The sequence below is a fragment of the Zalophus californianus genome, chromosome 7, assembly GCF_009762305.2.
Source record: "Zalophus californianus isolate mZalCal1 chromosome 7, mZalCal1.pri.v2, whole genome shotgun sequence".
In the NCBI taxonomy this organism is placed as follows: domain Eukaryota; kingdom Metazoa; phylum Chordata; class Mammalia; order Carnivora; family Otariidae; genus Zalophus; species Zalophus californianus.
Window position 1 is genome coordinate 78,666,781 of NC_045601.1, and position 22,087 is coordinate 78,688,867.

General features: G+C 35.0%; 1 protein-coding gene and 1 pseudogene across 4 annotated transcripts in view; both read left to right on the plus strand.

Annotated features, from left to right (window-relative positions):
• LOC113927426 (pleckstrin homology domain interacting protein) overlaps positions 1-22,087 on the plus strand; it is a 138,112-nt gene that overhangs the window by 26,026 nt on the left and 89,999 nt on the right. For all 4 annotated transcript variants that reach the window (XM_027603247.2, XM_027603246.2, XM_027603245.2 and 1 more), the window contains exon 7: positions 11,457-11,617. In XM_027603247.2, coding sequence (XP_027459048.1) covers positions 11,457-11,617 — 161 coding nt within the window. The remainder of the gene's footprint in view (positions 1-11,456; positions 11,618-22,087) is intronic.
• On the plus strand, positions 16,928-18,466 carry LOC113927427 (annotated as a pseudogene).

Sequence of the window (22,087 nt, forward strand, 5' to 3'; positions counted from 1 at the left end):
GGGATGGGACAAGAAAAGTTCAGAATGATATATTTCCATTTGGCAGAGGCTTTTTTTTTTTTTTTTAATTTATTTGACAGAGACAGACACAGCAAGAGAGGGAACACAAGCAGGGGGGCTTGTGGGAGGGAGAAGCCTCAGCAGGGAGCCCAACGCACGGCTCGCTCCCAGGACCCTGGGATCATGACCTGAGCCAAAGGCAGACACCCAAGGACTGAGCCACCCAGGCGCCCCAGAGGCTTTTATTTTTTTAATTCTCTTCTTACTCCCCTCCTTCCCCCAGCCTACTTCCTTTTTTTGTCTTCTAAGAACAGGTAGCTATGAGAGACTCCTAAGATGTATCGCATTTTTGTCTTAAGGGAAATAAAGCTAATGTTCATGGTGCCAAAGTACCAAATATATAAAATAGAAATTATTATTTATATTTTCTTTTGCTTAAATTTCAAATTTATGATTGACCAAAAAAGGGGAAACACTTTGAAGAATGACAGTTTACTTAGGTGAGTTCAAATTGTTGCTCTTGTAGCTGTGTTTTATTTTCTTTTGTAAATAGAGGGAATTCTTTTTAAGGTCATAGTTGTGATGAGAGGTATCCTCTGTGCCCCCTGCCCTCCTGTTGTGATGTGTCTGGCAAATAGTTACAATAGTAACTAGGAAGCACTAGCCTTCATTACCCCTTTTAGTTTGTGTCCCCTATTTTTTCAGATTGCTTATTGGGTTTGATGTTGAATTTCATATCTATATAGGTGAAGCAAATTATCTTATTTTCTTCATAAAGTCTCTGACTTTTTATTTTGAATTTCTTCAGGGAACCTTTGAAGTTAAGGATTGAATGTCTTCCTAGCCATCTTGAAACTGGGAAGTCCGTGATCAGGCTGAGTAGATATTTATATAAACAGAGCAGCAATTTGTTCTGTTCCTTAAGGAAGACACGGAGAAAAATGATCTCCCACAAAAGTCTTTAAAAAAGTAAAAGAAAACCTGTGTTCAGTAAGATTTACTTTTATAACATGAAGATTTGATTCTTTAAGAACAGTCAATATAAATGTTGGTATATATAATATAGTATATATAATACCTTTGAGTTTACAGAACATTTTGTCTTATTTGCTTTTCATAGCAAGATACCCTCACTTTATTGAAGAAACTGAACCTTAAGAGAGGTAGTGACCAACTCAGTTATCCCTGGTTATTTTTTTCTGGTCTTATGCATTTAATTTTATGTCACAATTATTTAGCACCTTTTTGCTTTCTCTGTGAAATTCTTTATGCATTAGTTTTGTACCACCTGTGTTCATTTATTGATTTAGGTATAGGAGCCTTGGAAGTATGCTTCAGAGTGAGAACTTTAGAAAGAATAAAACGTGGTATGTTCGTTATCTCTTACTAGATAAATAATTTGAGAGAAAATCATTCAGTTCCTTGAGAAAGTCTTAAGAATCTTGTTGGCAAACTGATTAAATTTTTTTCTATAATGAAATTTTTTTTTGAACCCTTTGATTTCTTTTGCAAAATCGGCCTTTGCTTTTAGTCATATCCCTTCTGATCTGCTCTCATTGTGGTAAAGAGATAAAACTGCAGTTGTTTATCCCAAAGCAAATCTTAATATTATTCCCATTTCTTTTTCCTTAAAAACCTTCAACTTACTGTTTTGGGGAAATAGTCCAGAATGCCTGACCATAGCTTAGAAAGCACTCTGCAGTCTGCCCCCTACCTTTCCATCTCTTCTCTCCACTCTTGCCCCTCTGTGCTCTGTGTGCTAGCCATACCTGGCTTCCTTATGTAGCTTGAGTACTGTGTTTACACCCTCAGACCATTGCACATGCTCTTGCCTCAACCTGCAGTATGCTCCCTTCCCACCAACATTCTTTGGCTGTTCCATTTTTCAGGTCTTAGTTTTTTTTTCAGAAAAGCTTGACTCGCTGATATCCAGTCCCTCCTTCCCCTGCCATATATTTAGGACCCTCTGCTGTATATTTCAAGATTTTTCTGAACCCTTTTTTTTTTTTTGCTGACACTTCTTATTGTAAGTCCTTGTTTCATGTCTGTCTTCCCTGCAAGACTGCAGTCTCCATGAGGGTAAGTACTGTGTCTTTTCTTTTTCTTTGTTACATCCCTTAGTTCATTGGCCCATGTAGGTGCTGTATAAATGTTTGTGTTGATTTAAAATTTGTTAAATTTGTTAAAATTTGTTAAAATTGAATGATTAAAATGTTTGGCATAAAACTACATAACTTTTAAAGAATGAATTTTTATTAAAATTATTATAAAAACATTTTAAAAATATTTAAAACTGATAATATTGTACCATTGTATTGTTTTCTGATTGAAGTATAGTTTCCAAGAAAGAAAAGAGGAGGAAGAATAATACAAATCAAGTAATTTTACAATTCTAGTAAATTACAATCCTAGTAATTATGATGTCTGTGTTTTGGGGTTTGTTTAATATGTGCTTGTTACATACTTGGTTCATGAGATTTTTTGCTTTAACTCTTGGAATCATCTCTTTACTTTCTGTATTTTATTTCAGTATTTGAGTTCTCCTTTTTAGATCTTATTTATCTTCGTAATATCCACTAAATCTTAAAAACATGATGTCTTTCATACAAGAGGTACAACTAAACACCAAATTGTGTAGAGATTTGGAAGGTAGTTACTGTGCATTCTAATTATTTTAGTTACAATGGTAAAATAAAGAGAGAAGCTCTCATGGGTGCTGTGTTGCTCGGGTGATTATTTCCCTTTTCTGTTCTCTCTTGCCTTCCCTCTTTTTTGTGGACAAAACCTGTTCACAAGATTATCCTTCTAATGTTGCCACCCCCTGCTACTTTAACTAAAGTTGGGAATTTTGTTCATTATAGTAATGGTCATTTATTTGTCTTGTTCTTGTGGTGGTTGGTTGCTAGTTATTGGTACAAGATGACATAAAGACCTGATGATGGTGTAGAAATAAACCAGTCTGTGTTGAATTATTTGCCATGTTATCTCTGGCCCGCAAATTATGAATATTTGGTTGTTAATTCCTACTCATGTGTATGTTAGTAACCTCAGGAGAATTATTGCAGCAAGCTTTTCAATTGTGGCTCTATAGTAAGTTAAATGTTAAAAATTCCTTCTTATGCGATTCCTTCCCAAATAAAATTGAACCTACACGATCTTTGATATATTTCTCTTTTACTTTAAAAATTTAATGGGATAGCTTTTAGAAGCAAAACTTATAAACAAAATCGATGGCACTTGGTATTATTTTATGGCTTTTGAACCAAACCAGATGTGAATTCTTTGTAGGTTATCATTCAATCCATTGTCAGATTGGCAATATACTTAGTCTTGAGGGTTTCTTTTATGATTAAATAAATTTAAATTCCTTGCGTCTTTATTCCTGGGCTTGTTTTTCTCAGTCTTTGAATTTAAGTTAATCTCTTTAGACAGTTTAGATTTTTCATATTGCTGTTTTGAGTTCCTTCAGGTAGACTGAGCTATATTTTATTTAATTAAAAAATTAAGCAGAATGAATAGATGCTCAGTAGAGAAAACTTGGAAAACAGAGAACAGCTCAAAAATCAGTTAGTCTCTCTGGTTATCTGCTATTAATACTTGGGCATATTTTCTTTCAGTCTTTTTTTCTAATATCTGTCTACCTAGTAAGAGTGTACTTTTTGGGATCAGACTGCCTGAATTCAACCCTTGGGCTTCACCTCTGGGAAAGTTACATTTTGTCTTTCAGTTTCCTAAGTGGTAAGGAATATCCCCTTATTGGGGATAATAGTAGTACCTACCTTAAAAGATGGGTGAAACTAAATGAGAATATATATTTAAAGTCCCTGGCATGTACTAAAGCATTCAGTAATATTAGCCATTATTATTCAAACCTGCTACACAGCATAATAGTGTTCAATAGTCATTTTTCTCACTGAATTAGGTATTGTGTGGTATTTTGACACTTACCTACATTGTTATTTGAAGCAGATAAGACTTTTTCTATCATTGGATTCTTGAAGTCCTCTAGTAAGACCTTCTCTAGCTATAAGCCCTGGTGTCTTTTTCCTCTTCATACTTTTCCTTTTCAAATACCTTTTTCTCAAGGTATTTGATTCCTGGCTTTAGCATAACTTCTCTTTTAGAAATTTATATGGCTCTTTTTTGTGACCCCATAGCTTTTCATTAGAACATTTATGTGGTTCTTTAAAATGAATAAAATTTTATGTAATTTTATGCCTTAGCAAATACCTTATACTGCACAATACATTTATCTAATGGAAAATTTGAAATCACCAACACCACATGTAGGCAACTTTTTGGACTTGAGATGAACTTGGAAGGTCATTTCTGTAGAAATTGCCCTTTGAATGCCTGGTTGTGAATCTGGCATTATTGTGTTCGGAAAACTAATTATCGTCAAGCAATAAAGCAGTTTGGAATTTGTTTTCATGTGGTCTTGCTTACATTTTTATTACCAGTTTTGTAGTTCACTCAAGTTTAGTTTTATACATTTCCAAACTCTTGTTTTATAGTTATGAGTTATTAATTTTACATTTAGAAAGCCTTTATTAACACAGATCATGGAGATTAAAATGAAATCTAGGTACTGATTACCCAGAATTTACTCTTTTCTACTTTAATTTAGGAACTGTTTTTGTGGTGGTTAATTATGAATTATAACTACTTTTGCATTTTATTTACAGAAACTCTGGGAGCTTTCCAAGGTTTTTTTGTTAACCAGAATTACAGAATAGAATTAGTCAAAATATAGTATAAAATGATTTTAACAAAAATCAGTTAAAATAATCTTAAATACTCTGACTTTTTAAATCTGAGTACCTCTTTTTCTGTATAAGAGCCCAAGTTATACTGAGATACCTGCTGAGTTACATTGTCCTTGCTTCTTAATCTACTCTTTCTGTTGTCACACATAATTAATTTTTTGGGTTTTGGAATCTACAGCCACATGCTTCTCCTTATATTCATTATGCCACCAGCAGGGCTCTACTTTCATGAGCTGGCAGAAGTTGCAAACACTAGTTCTGGGGCCTTCCAGGTTAGATTGTTAAGGGAAGACAGCTTTCCTTCCCTGGAGTTGACATTGTATAGCATTTAAAAACCAAACAAAAAACCTCTGCATTTTTGTTAATTCGTAGTAATTTATATTTTTTTTCCAACTCATCTTTTTTAGCAGTGGTTAATTTTGATCTTGGATAATTATTGCGATTGCAGCACATATTCTTGTCCATTTTATGAAGTGGTTAGCAGAAGGAGAACAAATTCTAAACATTTTGAGGGAAGTGATAGTATTTCTGCTTTAGTTCTTTTTTGTTTGTAGAGATTTTATCATGTATTTTTCCGTGTCCTCAAAATTATATCTACTGAGGTTATTGCAGATGCTCTTTCCTCGCAGCTACCCATTTTTTCCTTAAAAAACTTGGTTCAGGTAGTACAGGTTTGTATACAGATTTCCCATGAAGTTGGTTCAGATGGTACAGATTTGTATAGTGAGGAAAACTAATGTAACTTTGGTTATATTTATCTTTTTCTAAAATCATCTGTATTGAAAACTTGGTCCTAGCTGTAGGAAGAAAGCATCATGTTCCTAGATAGAAAGATGTCAGTTTTTATAAGTGAATGAAATTAACCTTACATTTCTAAAAAATTTATTTTTTTAACTTCTCAGTGATCCTCAAAGTAGATAATAATGAAGACCGAGACTATTTAAAAATAGACACATAATGATGAAGAATAGCCAGATAAATATTGAAACATCATTAGTTATAAAATTAAAATTTTGGCACTGGCATATAAATAGACATGAGGTCAGTGATCTAAAACAGAAATACATAAGATAATTTAATCACAATTTAATGGGATAGAGAAGGATTAGTAAATGAAAAGTCTGGAACAAATGGTTACTTGGGAGAGAAAAAATATCTTTAGAGATTCACCCCAATATATACTAAAACTCCAGATAAATTAAGGAGGTAAGTGAGAACTTTAAGCCACAGGGAAGTAAAAGAAAATGTAAGTGGATATTTATTGTACTGTTGGCTGGTTAGGACTCTTCATATTAAATCAGTAAAACAAGTTATTTTAAAAAGGAAAAATATTGAGGAAATTGACTAAACTTTGTGAAATTGTGAGCTGTCAAAGAACAGCATTAATATGAAAGTTGAGTATATTGTGGAAAATGTTTCGAGAAATATAACTAGGGGCCCCTGGGTGGCTCAGTCAGTTAAGCGTCGGCCTTCAGCCCAGGTCATAATCTCAGGGTACTGGGATCAAGTCCCGCATCAGGCTCCCTCCTCAGCGGGGAGTCTGCCCTTCCCTCTGCCCCCCCCCCAGCTTGTGCTCTCTGTGCGTGCTCTCTCTAATAAATAAATAAAATCTTTAAAAAAAAGAAATAGAACTAGAGAAATTAAAGTCTAGAGAGAAAGAGAAACTTGCTTAAAGTCCCCACAGTATCGGATTTGAACACAAGTCTGTCAAACTTAGAGGCTAACTCTGATTTCATTAAGGAATACAGCATAGCTGTTAAAATGCTGTTTATGAGGGAAATCTTTGTACAATTTTGAAAGTGACTGATAGAATTATGGATTTTTCTTCTTTCATTTATGTTATTTCCTACACTGAGTACACATTAATTAGTGTTATGATTAGAAAAAAGAATCAATTCTTGAAAAATAAGTATAAACTGGGGAAAAGTAACTTGGGGGGGATTTGATTTATCGTCCTTATACCTAGAGAAGTAATGGATATGAATCCACTGGTTAGATATGTATGTAGTTATATCTAACATTAAGAAATTGTGGGCCTTTTCTTTATCTCTAATAGTTCTGTAGACTTGTGCATATAGTCCCCACAGTATCGGATTTGAACACAAGTTTCAAAGACCGTTTTGAATGATTTGCTACAGATAACAGTTTTCATCATTTTGTTCCTTTTCTCTTCAAATTTTATTTATTTTCACTTTTTTAAAGATTTTATTTATTTGAGAGAGAGAGCACATACGCGCGAGTGGGGGAGGAACAGAGGGAGGGGGACAAGCACACTCCGTGTTGAGCGCTGGCTCACTCCTTAACCTGGAGATCATGACCTGAGCCAAAAATCAAGAGTCGGTCACTTAACCGACTGAGGCACCCAGGCACCCCTCTTGATATTTTAAAGAGACTGATATTTCAAATGGATAAAAGTGATTTCTGGAATGTTTATTTTATTTACTGTTCTGTTTACTAGGAAATTGAGTAAAATATGTTCACTTTTCTCTTTCCCTCCAGATTAAATCTATTTATTTAGCAGAGCAGTTGAAATGAACTATTTAGGGAGATTCTGGATATATAATCTGTTTGATAAATTCTCCATTTTTGTTTTATTCCTTAAACCGAATTGTTTATTATCTGTGTAATTTATTCATGAAATTCCCCAAATACATACTGATCATCTACTGAGTGCCAGCCATCATTGTCAGCTTTTAGGTAATATAAGAACAAAAAAGACAAAATCTGGTACATATGGAGCTTATTATATAATTTGGGGGTGGGTGGGCAGGAAATAAACAGTGAACATATGAACAAATAAATGTATAGCATTAGTTGATAAGTGATGGGAAAAGAACAAATAGCTAAATAAAGGGGGGCCAGGAGTTATAGGTGGTGGTGGGAAATGAGTTGCAATTTTCAATGAACTGATCAGTTTAGGCTTCACTGAGAAGTGACAGAAATCTGAGAAAAGACTTGGGAGAAGATCAAGTAATTAGCTATATGTGGGGAGAGTATTCTAGCCAAAGGAAACAGCCAGTGTAGAGACCCGACATTAGGAACATTCCTCCTGTGTGGGGAGAATGGGGGGAGATAAGAGTGACTGGAGAAGACTGAGTAAAGGGTCTCAAGTAGCAAGTGAATTCAGAGAGGTGATGAGAGACAAGATTATGCATGGTCTTGGTAGGCTTGATGGGTAAGGAATTTGGTATTTATTCTGAATGAAATGAAGAACATTGTAGTTTTGAGCACAGGAGTGATGTTACAAGGTAACTGGTTAGATTTCTTCTGAAATTCACTACAGTCTTATTAGCAGAGATGACATTTTAACTGGCCTTAGAGAGTAAGAAAGAATTTGCCAAGTGAAAGAAGATAGAAATTTGCTTTGGCAGGCTTAATTTAAGAATATTTCTCATCACCATACTTAGGAAAATAAATGTACTTTCAAACCAAGTCCGATATGCTACTACTTTCAAACCAAGTCCTATATGCTACTTGATTTAAAGTTAAAATTGTAATAATGTCTTATAAGGAACTCACTCCTTTGTGACCCCTTAGATCTGTTTAACCATGCTCATTTTAAAAATTGATGTTCTAGTTTAATAAAATTTAAGGAGTTTCTATAATCCAAGAGATACTTCCTTTTAATGAAAAAATCCAATTAGTCTATTAACAGTTTCTTTAGAAGGTGAGTAATTGCCATTTGCCTTTCTGCCATAAAACTATAGATTAAATTGAACCATCTTGTGTATCTTATTAGCTAAGATTCATTTATATACTTTTTAGTTTAAAAGGTTCTACACTCGGGGGAAAAATGAGTAAGAGAATTTCTTTCCTTAGAGTATTTAAGATCTGGTAAGGGAGATAGACATTATGCAAAGGGTATAGTAAAAGAAAATAAGAATTCTTCAGTCAGAGTCCTAGAACATCCTCCTCTCTACCTTTGTAAAAATTCTCTACCTATTTGGTCTGGTTGGGCCTACAAATTCAGCCTCCTCAGGTTAACTTCAACTATCAAACCATACTTACATTTCCTCTCTAACTCCCTCTTATCAAGTTTGTCCAGCAAGTTATTACCTGCAAATTCTACATTCTGTGTTCTGTAGATTATCTTTTTATTTCTGTAGATGATACACAACTTTGTAATTTGTCTGAAGTCAAGGACTTGGGCTAGGATAGAGTCATGGTATAGATATTCAGTAGTTAATTGGTAGCAAAGCATAACAAAAGGTAGTATAGAATTATAGTTTTAACTATAAATATATTTCAAATAATGTTTCTGGAAAGTTTTATTTGAAAAGCTGACTATAAAGTAGCTTTTTGAAAGGGATATTCTTTTTTTTTTTTTAGTTGACTCCCAAAATAAAAATAAAGATTTAAACCCAGTTTAGAAAGACTCAGAAAAAAAAAAGAAAAAAACTATGTTTAAGAGAGCAGCCAAGATGCCCTTCAAGAGATGAATGGATAAAGAAGATGTGGTCCATATATACAGTGGAATATTACTCAGCCATCAGAAAGGATGAATACCAACTTTTACATCAACATGGATGGGACTGGATGAGATTATGCTAAGTGAAATAAGTCAAGCAGAGAAAGTCAATTATCATATGGTTTCACTTATTTGTGGAACATAAGGAATAGCTTGGAGGACATTAGGAGAAGGAAGGGGAAAAGGCGGGGGGGGAAATTGGAGGGAGAGATGAACCATGAGAGCCTATGGACTCTGAGAAACAAACTGAGGGTTCTAGAGGGGAGGGGGGTGGGGGGATGGGTTAGCCTGGTGATGGGTATTAAGGAGGGCACGTTCTGCGTGGAGCACTGGGTGTTATATGCAAACAATGAATCATGGAACACTACATCAAAAACTAATGATGTAATATATGGTGACTAACAAAAATAATAAAATTAAATTAAAAACAGCAATATTTCTCTTTTTCTTATTTTTTGCTTGGAAAATACTTCATCAACTCCAGTTATTAAATGGTCTTTATAATGAATTTATATTTAAAAGTTTTGACATATATGCATGTACTTGATCACTAAAATAAGTTTTGGTATTGTAATTATTTCTAGTAATCATATTTTTATACCTGAACAGTATTAAATGTCTTAAAAAATTTGTGATTTTGAGAATTTTGTAAATTTCTGATGGAATTAACTACATTTTGGTAACACTGTCAACATTTGTGTTATTTGTCATCACTTAATTTCTTACAGAATAGACAGGTGAGTCTGAAATATCATGGATCCTTAGTGTTTGGATAAGATCCTTAGTGTTTGGATAAGTTCTCCTTTGGCAAGACAGTTGATGTCTGTGGGTTTGTGTGATTCTTGCTCTTATATCAGTTTGGAACCAAAGCACCAGAGGATGTCTTTTACCAGGCTATTTCTGTGCATAAGGAAGAATGTATCAGGTCTGTTAGAAACTAAGTAAATCGCTGCTACTGTGTAACCAGGTTAAGCCTAAATATGCTAATTTACAACTGTCAAAGCTTATCTCAGATATTCCCAGATGTTAAAAATAAATTGTAGTTTAGAATCTATGTGGTAACAGCAAAGAGGTATATTCTATTAGAATATAAAGTAATTGATAAAAGAACATGTAAATATAATGTAATTATTCCTTGAAATGTAATGCAGAGCATTTTTCTACATTTCTCTTCACAAGTCCCCAAGATTTTTTTTGCTTTTAAATACAATGTGAGCCAAAAACTTATTGTACATGAATAAAATAATAAATACTGAGATTTTTTATGTTATGCCAAGATACTTGTATTTCATCAACTTTAGGACATAATTGCTGGGCTCTAAATCTAGGTTAAATAGTATTTTGTATATATAAATTTTCTTTGGAACTAAATTCAAGTGAGAAGCTGCAGTGCTTACTATGCAAAGTAGATGGCAGTCACAGCCAGAAAAAAGCCTTATATTAAAAGTAATTTTAAAAAGTATATTAAAAATCTGTAAGTGAATAATGAGCCTGCAGATCAGTCAGCATATATTTATTGAGCACCTTCTTTGTAATTATCAGAATAGAAAATATGTACAGTGGTAATTCAGATAGAAGAGAACAATTTGGGCTGAAGTCAGCACATCAGGCTCTGGACAGAAGATAAATTTCAGTCATATCTTGAAAGATGGTTAAAATGGATGAGTTGACAAAGAAGAGCTAATAGGTTCTAGAGAAGGAATCATTATATAGGTGTTTTGGGCAAGATCCCAGTTTAATTACTTTTTAAAATAATACAATGAATTATTCCTCTCACTTCATTTGTGGAGTTTTTTAAAAACATTATTTGGCATGTCAAATTTAGTGTGTTCAAGAATTGCTGGTTGAGGAAAAGTAGAAATTGCTGGATCCAGTTTTAACTGCTTTTGTCAAAAAATGTATCTCATGGCATTTTAAAGAAATAATATATAAAATGCTTTTGGTTTTTTAGGAGTACTAACCAAAGAGTAAAGAAGCCTAAATTTTAATCCTAGTTTCATGTTTTACTTACTTTGTGACTTTAGACAGTCATATAAACTGACTTTGCTTATTTGTAAAATTAATAGTGCCTAACTGAATTCCGGTAAAACTCAGAGCCATATACATTAGAAAGCATCTCTGTTTTTACCAACATTTGAGAAGTTGGAATATGTGAATTCTTAAAAGATGATAATTAAAATTAATTTCTGAATTGTACTCATTTCCCTCATTTCTCTTGGTAGCGGATACTTTGTTTTCACGGAAGCTGAATGGGAAATACAGGCTTGAACGACTTGTTCCAACGGCAGTATATCAGCACATGAAAATGCATAAACGAATTCTTGGACACTTGTCATCTGTGTACTGTGTAACTTTTGATCGAACTGGCAGACGGATATTTACTGTAAGTATATTTTGAAGTATTATCTTAATTCATATATGGCATTGAAGAAACATTGCTTGTAGTTGAACTTTAAACAGTTTTTTTTCTTCTAATGAAAGACTGGATATTCAGGTAATTCAGCTTACTATGATCAAAGATTTTATTTGAAGTTTGGAAAGTTCCTAAAGGACATGTAGTATAGGCGCAGCTATATGATAGTGCTACATTATGGATAAGTGTAATTCCCAACATTATATCAAATATGCCATTTAACATTTTATAAAAGTATCATATAATAATTTAAATTACATACCAGGGGCTCTGCGAAAGTGTGTGAAGCAAATTAGAGGAGATTGTATCTTTTTATATTATCCTTAGCACCTCATTCTTCAGTATATTTGATCCTGTGTTTAAAGAGGCTCTTTGGGCTTATTTGCTGTTGTTTCTTTTAACTTGTTAGATGGAGAAAAGCAGAGCTTTTCAGCTTTAACTGAGAAAATTACTTTTGGAAATATTTCTATTTATTTTTAGGTACATTAACTACTACATACACTAAGGGTGGTAGTTACTATACAGTTCTTGTACTTATATTACTACCCTGTGGGCTGAAGGTATGCATTCATTCACAAAGTCCTTAATTTTCTTTGAAGTAAGCTACTGGGAAATGGAAGTTAAAATGGAAATTCCTATCTCTGTCTTTGGAGAGCAGCTGCAAATTTTACACGTTGGGTACAATTACAGATTCCTCCTTTAAGTAAATAGCTTGTAAACTGAGATTTATTTATATCTACTTCTCTACCCATGTACCCAGTCACCTGTAAAATAGCTTAAACGGCAGGATGTGGGAAAGGATTTCCATACATATCTTTTGGCTCTAATCCACTCAGGCATTTGCAGATCATTTCTTAGATTAGTATTCTCCTCTTTCACCTTCTCTTTTATCTCCATTGTTCTCTGTGAAGCAAAATAAAAGTGAAATTCTCTGATTGGTCATGATTTTCAGAGTGGAGAACAGATAGCTATGTATTTGCTAAAGTGCTTGATATATCTATAACAGTAATTTGTTTTCAAATGGTAATGGAAAATTACATTTAGCTTTTTCAGGTTCAGTATACCAATATTTAAATTCAGTTCTCAAAACAAAGTAAATTTGGTATTTGTAATGTTTAAAAGAATCTTTCAAAAATAGTAATAAACTGAAATAACAAGAAGAAAGTATTACATTGTGTTTGTACTTCATTTTGGTGAGTATAAAGTTATGCCTTTGCATTGAGATTATAAAAATATATAACTTACTTAATTTTTGATGTTAATAAAGTATCTTGGGATTCTTTCTTTAAAAATGATAGGATGGGGGCACCTGGGTGGCTCAGTCATTAAGTCTGCCTTCGGCTCAGGTCATGATCCCAGGGTCTTGGGATCAAGCCCCACATTGGGCTCCCTGCTCAGCAGGAGTCTGCTTCTCCCTCTCCCTCTCCCACTCCCCCTGCTTGTGTTCCCTCTCTTGCTGTGTCTCTCTCTGTCAAATAAATAAAATCTTTAAAAAAAAAATAAAAAAAAAGATACAATGGTAAGGATTTGTTTTTTGTACTTTATGAAGCATTACGTGTGTTTTGATTTGAATTAGATACATAATCTCCTAGAATTTTTTTTGAGGGAAAATGCAGTGAAATAATGTGCTGTTGCTATCTCCTGAGTTTAGGTAGAGTGGTAGGTAAGGAGTTGGAAGAGCAGCACTTTGAACCAGGGGATAGCAAAGTACTGTGGGTCAAAGCCAGCCTTCAGCCTGTTCTTGTAAATAAAATTTTATTCAAACAAAGGCATGCTTAGTTGTTTACGTATGTATTGCCTATGGTTGCTTTTGCGCTACCAAACGGCAGAGTTGCATAATTATGACAGAGACTGGCACATGTGAGTATTTATGACTGCAAAGTCTAAGATAATTACTGGCCCAGTACAGAAAAAAATCTGCATGCAGCCCGTGTTCTAGACAGTTAATTCCTACTTTTAAAAATATTTGATTTGGGGGCGCCTGGGTGGCTCAGTTGGTTGGGCGACTGCCTTCGGCTCAGGTCATGATCCTGGAGTCCCAGGATCGAGTCCCACATTGGGCTCCCTGCTCAGCGGGGAGTCTGCTTCTCCCTCTGATCCTACCCCTCTCATGTGCTCTCTCTCTCTCTTCATGCTCTCTCTCTCAAATAAATAAATAAAATCTTTAAAAAAAATATTTGATTTGGGGAAAAGGAATGACGTGAAGAAGAAGCTGTTTTCTGAATATTTTTCTTTAGTTGAAGACACATACTTAAAGAGAAGAAAATTATTTCCATATTATTTTATATGGGTCTTATCAGAGTCTAAAATTGTTTAGGTTTTATGTATATGATATTTTCTAATTGGGCCAAACTCATAGTCTTATTTGTAATTTTTTACTGCTGATTTGCAGTTGTAGATTCCAAAATGTTACCATGTAATAAGAAATGCATAGATATGAAAAGTAGTGTTATTTAAGATTTCCTTGTATTTTTATGGTTATCTCAAGTAGCAATAGGATACCTATGTGTTCACTGTTCATATTAACTTCATGAAGTGGGGTGGCTGCTGGGTGTTCCTTCATTCCACTGGAAACACACTAGCCACTGACTAATGTTTTGAAAATCAGTCTTGAAAACTGATGGGATAAAACTTTAGGATAGTAGATCATGATTGACTAATGAGCGATTCCTGTGAGAGAGCACATTGTTGATATTCATTGGAATAACAGTTCAGTAATAGATCAACTAGTTTTTCCTTTTTATGAATGTGGTATCTTAAGACCTTTCACATTCCTAACGTTCTTGTGTAGATGTATTTGCAAGTTTTTGTTCAAGGGACAGATTCTCTTGAGTCCTTTCTGAGTAGACATAGCTAGAGGCAGTATGGATAGCACTATGTTTAAGAGCATCAGCTTTGGCATTAGGTGGCTCTTAGGTTCAGCTCACAGCTTTATCACTTCCTAGCAGTGCAATTTGGACACATTACCTCACCACTTTAGTCTCCAGTTTTTTCATCTCTTAAAAGAGGGGGAGAAGGGAAATAATAATAGTACCAACCCCACAAGATTTTTGTATGACTACATGAATGAAATAATGCATGTAATTAGTATAGATCAAAATCTGCAGTAAGCAGTCACTAAGTTTTACCTCCTGCTGTAGATTATATAGATTTAAATAAATTTTATCCATCTTGTTTCTTACTCAACTAAAATCTTATTTACAAATTCTATACAGGATCCAAAATGAAGTCATTGTAATTGATAAGTGAAATTCTATATTAGGACAATTGACAAATATTTTGTACTAGAATATTTTAATGGATTTTTCCCAGTAGAATAATGAGAAGAATCCAGGGAAGAGATAGCATAATTACTGAGTCAGACTTGCTTCCTAGTTCTCTCTTAGTTTTTAAATTTTTTTTACTTGATTTTAGAATCACTGCCTCAAATAATATTTACCAAAGAAAAGCAGAGTTAATGAATTCTGTCAGGAGGAAGCCATTCACTCATAATACAAAAAAAAGTATATTGAGAGCCATATAAAAAGATCCCCCACCCTTTTTAAAAGATTTATTTATTTGAGAGTTAGTGAGTGGAGGGGAGGGGCAGAGGGAGAGAGAATTTCATGGAGACTCCCCACTGAGCGCAGAACCTGGCACAGGTTTCAATCCCATGATCCTGAGATCATGACCCGAGTGGAAATCAAGAGTCAGACGCCCAACCGGCTGAGCCACCCAGGCGCCACTGCCCCTTTACAGGGAAAAAAAAAATGTGTCTCTCTTTTCAAATTAAGGCAAAAGAACATACAATATTTCCATAAATGCTCTAAGTTATAACTAGTCACTCTTCTAGACACTTAGGATCTAGAAATGAAAGACAAAGTATCTGTCCCTGGAGAGTTCACAGATTGTCAACAGACAGTAGTGCTACAACTGATAAGAAGCTTGAATGAGGCTAATGAAATACTGAAGTATATGAGTGTCTTAATTCAGTGTGTTGTAGGAGATTGTAAGGGAAACTTACTAGAACTGACACCTCAGCTGAGTTTAGCTGGATATTGCAGACTTAGGAAAAGGCATTTATAAACCTTGGAAGAATATAACATGCAGTTGTATATTATTAGATATGACAGAGAATAAATAAGGATAATCATTTAAGCAAGAGCTAGAGATATTAGTGGGGGACAAAATCATCAAGATCCTTTTGTTGATGTATGAAGGGGAGTGGGTTTCTTTCCTGAAGGCAATGGAGAGAAAATGACAAATTTAGAAGAGTGAGTATAATTTCTCTTTTTAACAATCCCTTTGGCATTATTGTTAAGGGTGGATTGAAACTAAGTCTATATATAGAGGAATTGGCGAAAAGGTTCTGTCAGTGATCCATGAAAGAAATCATGATGACTTGAACAGAGTCACAGTGAAAGTAGGGATGGAATTAATAGATTAAAAATAGAATCTCTAGGATTTAAGATTTTCATTTGAATGTAGGGAAGAATTGAGAAAGAAGAGTATGGGATCACATGTTTTTAAACTGTGTGACTGGTTAGAAAGCCCTGTCATTTACTGTGGTGTAGGGATTTAAGGAGAGAAATTTGTTATGGCAGACGTTACGGCAGACATATTAAATTTGAGATTGTTATCTCTGTAGCCAAGTAGAAACATTCAAGAGGCATTGGAAGCTCAGGAAAAAATTAAGGCTAGAAGATTCAGCTTGGGAATCATGGAATATGGAAATTGTTGTATTACCTCATATGTGGGTGACAGACTTTTAAAACAGGTGAAAGAAAAGGAGAGGAGTCAGTAATTGAGACTGAGCTGCTTAAGAGGCCAGAGAAAAATAAAATGGTGTCTTAAAAGACAAAGGATCAGTATTTTATAAAAGATGTAACCTAAAGTAAATGAGAACTGAAAGGCATTTTTTGGACTTGTCAAGGCCATTAATGACATTGACAAAAAACTTTTATTTTGGTGTTAGGGATAGGAGATTACAATGTACTGAGGAGGGATTGGGAGTTGAAAAATGGAAGAGACTTAATGCAGACTACTCTTTCAAAAAGCTTGACAATTTAAAAAAAAGAAGACTTTTCTGAAAGAGTACTATCACTGAGCGTCATACTTCTGTTATATTGTATCTTCCTTTTATGTTGCAGTGAATTTGTTTAGATGTCTCTCTTTTAAGTTGTGAACTTCTTAATAACAGAGACTTTTTTTCTTGAACCTTTTTAGGTCTGTAATGCCTCACAGTATCTACTGCATACATTAGGGGTACAACAAATGAATGAATCAACCAATTAGATAAAAATGAATAATGTTCTCTCTTGCAAGAAACTTAGAATCTTCTATTAGGGGAGATATATACATATGTCTATAAGACAAATTCCCTTCTTCTTGTATGCTTCTTTTACAGTGGTCCTTTCTGTACTTCAAACTTGCAAAGCTTCATTTATGGCTTTGGAGCCTTTGTAGTAGCTATTCCCTTAGCATGGAATTATCTTTTCCAAAATATGCCCCTGGCTGATTCCTTTATTAGCAGTCCTTTGTTGAAGCACTGCTTTCTTAGGGATTTTTTTCCTGACTACCTTCCCTTCCCATACTCCACCATTGTTTATCCCATTTAGACACTTTACCATAGTTTTCTTACAGTATGTGTCACTGTCTGAAATTATTATTTTTTAAAATTTGCCTTTTGTGAGTGACCGCGCTTGGGCAGTGAGAGCCAGACAGGCACTGGGTGACTCTTTGCCTCACTGAGGAGAGTAATTAAACATGGGCAGAGGAGCTCCTAAGAAGCTGAGAGACAAAATGTCATCATATATGTTCTTTTTGCAAACTCGCTGGGAGGAGCACAAGAAAAAGCACCCAGATGCTTCAGTCATCTATTCCTCAGGGAGGCAGAAGACTATGTCTGCCAAGCAGAAAAAATATCAGAAGACATGGCAAAGGTGCATAGGGCTCATTATGAAAAAGAAATGAAAACTTATATCCCTCCTAAAGGGGAAACAAAAAGTCCAAGGATCTCAGTGCACCCAAAAGGCCTGCTTCAGGCTTTTTCTTGTTTTACTCTGAGTATCACCCCCAAATCAAAAGAGAACATCCTGGCCTATCCATTGGTGAGGTTGCAAATAAACTGGGAGAGACATGGAACAACACTGCTGTGGATGACAAGCAACCTTATGAAAAGAAGGCTGTTAAGCTGAAAGAAAAATACAAAGAGGATATTGCTGTATACTGAACTAAAGGAAGGCCTGATGCAGGGGGCGGGGTGGGAAGGAGTCATCAAGGCTGAGAAAAAAAAAAAGGAGTCATCAAGGCTGAGAAGAGCAAGAAAAAGCAGGAAGAGGAGGAAGAGGAAAAGGATGAGTAGGGCAGGGATTTTTTTCTTATCTATTAAGCATTTAACCTTCCTGTACACAACTCATTCCTTTAAAAAAAAAATTGAAAATGTAGGCTGTGTAAAATTTGTTTTTAAATTGTCGGTTGTCTATTTTTGTATAGTTTACACACTACCAAATGTATAGCCCTGTCCTGGTGGTATTTCCAGTAGCCACTAACTTTGCCTGGTATACAGTATGAGGGTTATAAATTGGCATGGAAATTTAAAGCAGGTTCTTGTTGGTGCACAGGAGAAACTAGTTTTGTGTGGGGATGGCAATTTTGTCATCTTCAGTTGTCTCCAGTGCAGCTAATAGGAAATAATTGTTTTATTAATGGAATACCTCTCTGTAATTGCAAAAAGAAAAAAAAAGTTACAGCTGTATTGTTGACACTGTGAATGCTTCTAAGTAAATATAATTTTTTTAATTAAAAAAAGGTAAGATAGAATTGGGGTTTTGTGATATCTTCTTCGTAAGTTTCATTAGGATAGACAGGGACCTTGACTGTCTTATTACCATTGACTAAAATAGGAACCGAAGAGTATGTACCGATTAAGTAAATCAATAAGTAAGTGAGAAAGGAGGAAAAACTCTTCTTTACTGTTGAATGTCAACTGATAATTGTAGAAAGAATGATGATTTGGCAGCCATCATAGTGGTGGTTGATTCATTTGTATGCCATCAATGGAGGCTAAGACTGGTAGAGGATCTTGTTTGAAGATCTTGGCCTAATCTTGCAATATGTTCCCACAAGATATTAAAAGGGGGGAATTGCAACTTTATAGGGGAGAAACTGTGGAAACACATGATAAAATTAACTTCACTAGTGGTGAAATGAGTTGACATAGTGTGTCCTGTCAAGTGGTGCATTGAAAAATACATCTGGTGGGATTCCTACTGAGACAATATGATTTAGGTCTGGTCATGAAGAAACAGTAAATGGACTGAGGCTTGGGGTCATCCTACAGAACTTAAGGTCTGTATTTATAAATTTCTGAGGACACAAAATCAAAGCCTGAGGAAATATTCCATATTGAGGGAGACTGAAGAGACACTTTAAAATATAACATGTGTTGCTATATGGAATCCTGGGCCAAAAAGGAAAAGGAAACATTGTCAAGGTAGTTGACAGAATTTGAATAGGGTCTGTGGGTTGGGTAGCAGTTATATCAATATGGATTTCCCAGCTTATGTAGATGACGTCATTTTTTGGGAGAGGTACACACTGGGATATTTAGAATGTTGGGGCATCAAGTATGCAGCCTGCTCTTAAATAGTGCAGAAAAAAATTAATGGATGTGTGTTTTACATGGAGAGAAAGGAAGGGAAGAAAGGTGGTGATATTGCAACGACGTGGATGGAACTGGAGGGTGTTATGCTGAGTGAAATAAGTCAATCAGAGAAAGACATGTATCATATGACCTCACTGATATGAGGAATTCTTAATCTCAGGAAACAAACTGAGGGTTGCTGGAGTGGTGGGGGGTGGGAGGGATGGGGTGGCTGGGTGATGGACATTGGGGAGGGTATGTGCTATGGTGAGCGCTGTGAATTGTGTAAGACTGTTGAATCACAGATCTGTACTTCTGAAACAACGCAACATATTTTAAGAAAAAAGAAAAAGAAGAAGATAGGAGAGGAAGAATGAAGGGGAGTAAGTCAGAGGGGGAGATGAACCAGGAGAGATGATGGACTCTGAAAAACAAACTGAGGTTTCTGGAGGGGAGGAGAGTGGGGGGATGGGTTAGCCTGGTGATGGGTATTGAGGAGGGCACATTCTGCATGGAGCACTGGGTGTTATGCACAAACAATGAATCATGGAACAGTACACCAAAACAAATTATGTAATATATGGTGATTAACATAACAATAAAAAATTAAAAAAAAATCCACAAAAAAAAAAGGTGGTGATAGAGTAAATGCAGTGAATTCTTAATAGCTGATCAATCTGGGTCATGGAGATATTGAAGACATTGGTACTCTTCTTGAAACTCTGAGTTTGAAAATAAAAATTATTTTTTAAAAGTGCGTGGTTGCGGGGGGGCACCTGGATAGCTCAGTCAGTTAAGCGTCTGTCTTCGGCTCAGGTCATGATCCTGGGGTCCTGGGATTGAGCCCTGCTTTGGGCCCCTGGGAGCTTACTTCTCCCTCTGCCTGCCGCTCTCCCAGCTTGTGCACATGCACTCTGGCTCTCTTGCTCTCTCTCTCTCTCTCTCTATCAAATAAATAATCTTTAAAAAAGTGCATGAGAGGTATAGTGAATATTCAGTAAGTTTGGTAATAATGAAAAGAAGAGCAAGAGTATATAGTAATTTATAGGAAGATAAATTTGTGAAAAACTGGGTCAAGGGGAAGGAGCTGGAACAGTAAACTTGATACACAAAGGTCTTTAAGGAGGATAGATAGAATTTCTAAGTAGATGAAGATGGGATGTATAAAGAGCAGTGTATTTTGGCCTATTTAGAAGGATAGGTAAGTAGGTTCACCATGAACAGATTCTACCTTTCACTGCGAAGTATTTTATCTGGTAAGAGCCTTGGTTAAGGAACAGAACTGGGTCCTAGAGGTACTTGATAAACCCTCGTAGCAGGAAAAGAGTGATGAATAGGGACTAGTTAGCCTTAGCCTCCCAAATAAATTGAGGGTTCACAAATTTGCAATGTTGCAGATTTAGTATGCATATCCTCTTTTTCCGTGATAGTACTTGGTATCCTGGGAGCAGGATCAGTGCAAGTGATAATTACTTTGATACAGGTTAGTCATTGGTGGTTTAGTGGGTAAGAGTAAGAAAATTGGGCATGTGTTGAAATGATTGACACTGAAATTTAGGGTAATTTGTAAGGAAAATGAAACAGAGGTCTGATAGATTGGTAAGAAAGAAAATCTGTGGCCTCTTTTTGAAAAAAACATTGAACTAAATTTAAATTATAAGCACACTTTAGCTGCTTGAAGAGCAAGCTGCTTTTTAGCTTGAATAAGAAAATGACACATGATGTTTTCAACATTTAATTCTGTTTGTTCTAAAGACATCAGGAGTGAAATCTGACTCAAATCTGTGTAGTAGGATCAAGAAAAATTAGAATTCTCCTGGTTGATTTCTGCCAAGGAATGCCAGATTCTCCACGATATTATAGGTCTAAATATCACATAATTTCTTTTTTTATTTCAAAGTAGTAATTTTTAGTTGGTCTATACAATTGATGCTTCTCTTTTTTATCAGGGAAAGGTTTATTGATCTTTTTCCTTTTAAGGAAGTAGAGAATTATAGAAGTAACCTGCTGTACTGTTTCCACATGTATGTAGTTTTCTGCTTGCAGAAGTCAACCATTCTTTGGCATTTACTGTTCCATCCTGTAAAGTACTTTCTTCATCATTGAATAGTTCACATAGTTGAAATTTCTAATCATGTGGCTTATATGATTGGTTTTTATTTTAAATAAGCAAATACATAATTATAAAAATAATTCAGTTAAGCCTTTAAAACTTGCCTTCCAGAAACTTAAATTTGGGGAGTGTAGACTTTAGGTTCTGCTTTAGTTTCTGCATAGAATTTAAGTGATTCAAAGCCCAGTATGTCACTAAAGTTGTTTCATAAAGTTTTCATAGCATTAGGCAGGACATTTTTTTCTAGATTTTAAGGACAATTTTAATACTTAAGTCCATGACAAAGTAGAAAGCCATGTCACAGAGACCTGTGGAGTTTTTCATTACCAGGATACGAAAGCCAAATGTGTACCAGACATTGCCTGGGCTTTACTTAAGGAGAATGTCCATATTTGTTTTTTATCTATCTATATTTTACCTCTTAAACTTTTTATTTTGATGAAACTTTGAGGATTCCAAGAGGAATTCACAAAATAGGGTTTGTTGTTTAAAAAAAAAAAGGAATTAACCCACAGTGTAAGAGATCCTCTTGCAAGCTGGAAGGAAAGGTCCTTGCTGTCACTATCTTCATAGTCTACTTAATCCTTAAAAGTTTAAGAAAGAGCACAGAGAGAGAAAAAAAAAGAAAAAAACAATGATTCTTAAGTGTAATGTCTACTTCCATTTTCTTCCTCTGTCCTAAGTGACAGAGCACATTGATTAT